General features: G+C 50.4%; 1 protein-coding gene across 1 annotated transcript; it reads left to right on the plus strand.

Annotated features, from left to right (window-relative positions):
* The first annotated feature begins 246 nt into the window (after positions 1-246).
* Positions 247-5,856, plus strand: Orai3 (ORAI calcium release-activated calcium modulator 3). Its single transcript, XM_026400408.2, has 2 exons — positions 247-679; positions 4,375-5,856. Exons 1-2 carry the CDS (start codon positions 452-454, stop codon positions 5,041-5,043), a joined length of 897 nt encoding a protein of 298 aa, XP_026256193.1. The 5' UTR covers positions 247-451; the 3' UTR covers positions 5,044-5,856.
* The last annotated feature ends 282 nt before the right edge of the window (positions 5,857-6,138 follow it).

A 6,138-nucleotide genomic window follows, 5' to 3' on the forward strand; every position in this document is an offset into this window, starting at 1 on the left:
CTAAGAATATTCAGGTATACCTAGGAGTGATCCAGGGCCCAAGAATTCCCAGTTATAGAGAGGAACTGAGGGCTCACCTGGATCGGGTTGGGGCGCAAGGATATCTTTGGTGGACTGGGGTCGCGGGGTCCCCCAGATCTTTCCCTTCAGGCCAGGGACTGCGGGGGCTCGGTCCCCCGGCTCCACCCCATCATGTGGCCGCCCCGGCTCCGCCTCTGCCCCAGTTCCTGTTTCGGCCTCCGCCGACGTCCCACTTCGGCCCCTGGGGCTCCCCGCAGACGACTCTTCTGCTCCGCTGGGGCCGCCTCTCTGGGAGCCCGGCGCCTGCATCCGCGCTCACCCCCGCCGGGGGATGGGGCCTCCCCGCTGCTCTGACCGGCCCTTCTGGGGTCCCCGAGGTGCCTTGGCCCCTCCCTGACCGCCAGGCGCTACTGGTGCCGCCGCCCCCAGGATGAAGGGCGGCGAGGGAGACGTGGGCGAACAGGCCCCGTTGAACCCGGAGGTCGAGAGCCCGGCGGGCTCGGCCACGTACCGGGAGTTCGTGCACCGCGGTTACCTGGACCTTATGGGGGCCAGTCAGCACTCGCTGCGGGCGCTCAGCTGGCGCCGCCTCTACCTCAGCCGAGCCAAGCTCAAAGCCTCCAGCCGCACATCTGCCCTGCTGTCAGGCTTCGCCATGGTGAGGGGCGGGAAGGGGCACGCGGGGAGTGGGGTGGAGGTGAAGCACGTGGGGGGCACCGGTCGGAGGTGAAGTAAATGGCTCCCCAAGGAATACAGGGAAAGAGGAAAGGGAAGGATGGACTTTTAAGAGCCAAAGGGGAGAACAAGCAAGGTCCCAAATGACTGAAGAAGTGTCTTTATATTGGGGGAAGAGATATAAACAGGACCCTAGTAATATAAATCGGACCATGGGGAAGATTAGTCCTCTAGGTGTCGTGGGAGAAGGGGTTAACAAATCAATGACAAATATGCAACGATGGAACAAAGTGGTCCCAAAAGAGCATATTTCCAGCAGAAATGGTTACTAAGTCCTCCTGGCCAGGTTCAAAGGCAAATTAGAGCTGGATGCTGTCTGTGTCAACAAGGCCAGGGGGTCTGGAAGAATGAACTGTGTGGAGAGGTCACCCAGCTGAAGGAAAGCCCATCCCAGGAAGGAGGCTACTCCCCCATAGGGGCAAAGAGTGCTAGATTTCGTCCAGGAAAACTCTGAGAAGAGATGATGCCTGAGGATGCCGCTGGGGAAGGAAACTGATCAGGAAGCTGATAAGTGATTCTAAAGCTGATAAACTGCAGGTGTGGGAGGATGATGCCAGCTAACGGTCCCTCAGTGGCCTCAGGAAGTGGGACTGAGGGTGGTCCCAGGGTGTAGAGTCAACATAAGTCCTGTTCCTCCCTGGGTATGGCCAGCTGTGTAACCATGGACAAACCTCCACTCCCTGAACAGCCAGTGGGAAGTTGTGAGATCATGGAGGGTGCGTCCTCTGTAGCCTGCTAAGTGCCTGCCCAGGATGAGCTGAGATTCTTGTTATTGGGAACTCTAGATCCAGGCGTGTCAGAGCAAGACCTATTCACCAGAGGTGGCTCAGACCAACATGCTAATTGGAAAGGTATGAAAACTGAGGCTCTGCCAAGGGCAGTCAGCAGGGGAAGGGTATATAGAATGCAATCCTATTAATCCAGGGTTCTCCCCAACCTTCATTACAGGAAGCAGGGGGTCCTTGGGGAATGTGCTCCTCCTGTGTATGTGGACACCAGAGGGAGCTGAGATGGGGTCATATCCCTAGGTGATTTGGGTTAATCCTTGCCCCTTTCTGTGCCATAGCCACTGGATTTGAACGGTGATAGGGAAAATCTGTAATTTTAAGGGTCAACCCAGACCTAGTTGTTTCATGGGGGATGTGGGGAGGGGGTGTTGTTGCAGAATCCAAAGATTTGCCCACCTTCCTGATGGGGATGACATCTTGGAACAGGGAGTTAGCTCCCCTTCATCTGTATGGACTACAGAAGGAGGGACACTGCCACCCATGGACCTAGCTGAGGAAAGTGAGCCCCATGTTCCAACTTGTTCCCAACAGGACAGTCTGGTGTGCTGCAGGACTTGCAGATTGCTAGGGTGACACTTAAGGGTCAGAGCTTTCTTTTCAGGATAAGGAGGCTGGATGTATAAGTTCTAGGGGCAGGACTGGCCCCAGTCCTGGCAGGGGAGATCAATCCTGGGCCAGACCCTGGGAAAAACCAGAACTAAGCCTGGCCCAGATCCCTGTTTGTGGAAAACACCTGCTGACATCTGCCATGGCCCAGTTTCCTAAAATACTCAGGCTTGTCTTCCTACCATCACCTGCCAGGCTCTGTACCTTCCTTTTCCTTCTCCTAGCCCCAGAGCAATCCTTTTTTTTTTTTTTTTTTTTTTTAAGAGAGAGAGAGAGAGAGAGAGGAGAATTTTAATATTTATTTTTTAGTTTTTGGCGGACACAACATCTTTGTAAGTGGTGCTGAGGATTGAACCTGGGCCGCAAGCATGCCAGGCAAGCGCGCTACCGCTTGAGCCACATCCCCAGCCCCACAGAGCAATCTTAATGGATCCTATAAGAACTAGGAAAGAGGAAAGAACCAGATTCCAAAATCCAGGTTGCCTGAGTTAAAATAACATTATTCGGATTGTATTCAACTGTCACTAAGTACCAGGTACTGTGCCCAGAACTTTTCATGTGCATTCTTTATTTTGCCCTGTGAAAGACGTATCACCATTACGGCCATTAATTTTATTTTATTTTAGTTATAAAATTAGTTCTAATTTTATTTTAGTTTAGTTATAGGACAATACCTTTATTTTTAAATTTTTTTTAATATCTTTATTTTTATGTGGTGCTGAGGATCGAACCCAGGGCCTCACAAGTGCTAGGCGAGCACTTTGCCGCTGAGCCACAATCCCACCCCAATGTGTTTAATTTTTATGTGGTGCTGGGGATCAAACCCTCACACATGCTAGGCAAGCACTATACCACTGAGCTACAACCCCAACCCTATGGCCACGTAGCAGACAGGAAAATTGAGGGTCAGAGATGTTAGGACATTTTCCCAAGGCCCCATAACAAGTAAAGGGCAGGATTTGAACTTAAGCAGTCTGGCTCTATAGACCAACAATGTTTAGGTTTGTTTTTTTTTTTTTTTTTTTGGTACCAGGGACTGAACTCAGGGGCACTCAAACCACCGAGTCACATTCCTGGCCCTATTTTATATTTTATTTAGGGACAGGGTCTTACTAAGTTGCTAAGCTCCTTGCCATTGCTGAGGCTGGCTTTGAACTTGCAATTCTCCTGTCTCAGCCTGCTGAGCTGCTGGGATTACAGGTGTGCACCACCGTGCCTGGCTCTGTAGACCAAATTTATATTTGCTTAGAACATGGTCATCAACTGAAATGTTTGCAAAGACCAGGCAGGTAATACGAATGCCAGTTTGGCTGGGTAGGGAACTGTGATCAAGAGACCCCATGATCTGTCTAAAGGGAAAAACCATAATTGCCATGCTTGAATGTCAGTCTGGTGTGACCAGATCTGCTAAGTTTTCAGGAGGATCTGGAAACAGGTATTGTTTATTTGAAATCTCCTGAGTTTTAAAAGTAGGCCACTTATTCATTTTTTATAAAAGCACACTGTGTGAGCCAAGAAAACATGTTTGCAAATTGGTGTGGTGTGCCAATTTGCAAACTCTAGCTTTGGACTTTAGCATCAACTATAATAATAACAGCAAACACTTGCCTAGTGGTTACTGTGTGCCCAGACACTGTTCTTAGCACTAGATGTGTATTATCTCATTTAATTTCTCCAAAAACCTTATACGTACTATTAGCAATCTCCATTTTCCAGATAGGAGTTTGAGCCACAGAGAGAACTAAATCACTTGTTGAAGATTCCACAGCTGGCTAGGTATGATGGCACACACCTGTAATCCCAACCAATCAAGTAGGCGGTCGAGGCAGAAGGATCACAAGTTCAAGGCTGGCCTGGGCAACATAGTGGGATCCTGCCTCAAAATTTAAAAAAAAAATAAAAAGAGCTGAGGATGTGGCTCAGTGTTATTGTGCCCCTGGGCTCAATTTCCAGTACTGTAAAGAAAGAAAGAAGGAAAGATTACACAGCTTGTAGGGTCAAGAATGAACCTAGGCAGCCCAGAGTCTATGTTTTCTAAACCCTGTTATAACCAGGTAAAACTGTCAGAAACATGTCATCCAGCCCTCTTAATAGGTAGGTAGGGAAACCAAGGCACTACTCTAGGTCCTAGGGATATAGCAGTCATGGGTCCTAAGAGCCACAAAAATTCCTTTACTGTCAAGGAAGTTATGGGCATTCAATCCATCCCCTCTTGTGCCCACAGGTGGCCATGGTGGAGGTACAGCTGGAGAGTGACCATGAATACCCACCAGGCCTGCTGGTAGCCTTTAGTGCCTGTACCACCGTGCTAGTGGCTGTGCACCTCTTTGCACTTATGGTCTCCACATGTCTACTGCCCCACATTGAAGCCGTGAGCAACATCCACAACCTCAACTCTGTTCACCAGTCACCACACCAGCGACTCCACCGCTATGTAGAGCTGGCCTGGGGCTTCTCCACTGCCTTGGGCACTTTTCTCTTCCTGGCTGAAGTTGTCCTGGTGGGCTGGGTCAAGTTTGTGCCCATTGGGGCCCCTCTGGACACACCGGCCCCCATGGTACCTACATCCCATGTGTCTGGGACTCTGCCACCAGTGGCTTCCTCCCTTGGTCCAGCTTCCAAACTCCCACCATCCTCAGCTTCTGTAACCCCATCACAGGTTGAGCCTTCTGAGGCCTGCCCTCCCCGGCAGGTATGTGGTAGTAATGGTGGGGTTCACGGGCCAGGCTGGCAAGCAGCCATGGCCTCCACAGCAATCATGGTACCTGTGGGCCTTGTGTTTGTGGCCTTTGCCCTACATTTCTACCGTTCCTTAGTGGCCCACAAGACAGACCGCCACAAGCAGGAGCTAGAGGAGCTGAGTCGCCTGCAGGGGGAGTTGCAGGCTGTGTGAATCTAATGTTAGTCTCTGCTGTGTGCACTGCCTCCCTCAGGGTTCTGCAAGAGGCCACAGGGGCCGATAGACCATTCCCCACTCCTGGAGGGAGCCACTTCCTGTGGCCACTCTCAGGTAGAGACCAGACTTTTGCCCACAGGTTCTCACATTCCCAGGGATTTTCCCTGTCAGTCTGTCCCATGGTTTTTGTAAGCTCCAATCTACTAATGTCCAAATCTGGGAAGAGTAAGTGTGAAAGTGAAACATTCTCAATACAAGGATCCTGGGGTAGAAACAGGGAGGCAAGGAGACCCTAGAGGGATGTGTGGTGCTGACCTTCAGCTGCTCCTTTACAGGACATGGAGATCAGAAGGTCACAGACCTACACAGCTGCCCCCAAAGGCCATCAACCCTTGCTTCAGTTGTGTAGAATGTATTTTGCAGTTGGCATTTTTGGGGAAAATTTCCCCTGTACCCAGATTTTGATGGGTTCTACATTCTTGCTTTGGTGACTGTAGAGGGATTTTGGTGTTTCTGTGACAGATATAAGCCCAGGCCTTCCTAGGAAGAACCTACTTTTGGATTCAAGCCCACCCTCCACTGTTGACCTGTGGCCATTGGCAGAAGGGGGAGATCTTGCCTCACTGCCCTAGGCCCATACTCACATGCCTGTATCGGGGAGTTCTCGCCCTCCTGGCCCCTGGCTGGGGGTTCTTGGAAGACTGAGGGCCTGTGCACCCAGTCTGACTCCTTAGCAGGGACTGGGTGAAGAGATTTTAATGGAGAAAGTCCAGTCCCCAGCCCTTGGAATCAGAGCTCTTTAACACTTAATTTTTGATGCATCTTGTTTTTTACAATAAATTGTTTTACAGATGTCCTGGTGACTGTGTATTGGGTGAAGGGCAAGCTTTCTTGGGGTAAGATTACTTGTTCCTAAGAGCAAGTGGAGGCAAGTGTGCCTGGTGGGAAAAGGATTCCAGGTAAACCCCCATCAGGAGCTAACAAAGGCCAGTTGCTCCTTAATTTGGAGATATTCCAAGGTTGAAGGCCTTTGATCCACTGTTCCTGAGCTTAGGGTCTCTATCTCTTCTATGGAGAATTCCATGTAAGTTT

The sequence above is a fragment of the Urocitellus parryii genome, chromosome 9 (assembly GCF_045843805.1).
Source record: "Urocitellus parryii isolate mUroPar1 chromosome 9, mUroPar1.hap1, whole genome shotgun sequence".
NCBI classification, from domain to species: Eukaryota; Metazoa; Chordata; class Mammalia; order Rodentia; family Sciuridae; genus Urocitellus; species Urocitellus parryii.

Excerpts from the sequence above, each read along its gene's own strand:
- Orai3 (XM_026400408.2), top strand. The coding sequence starts at position 452 with ATGAAGGGCGGCGAGGGAGACGTGGGCGAACAGGCCCCGTTGAACCCG. Across the intron at positions 680-4,374 it reads TGCTGTCAGGCTTCGCCATG|GTGGCCATGGTGGAGGTACA; the intron begins GTGAGGGGCGGG and ends TTGTGCCCACAG.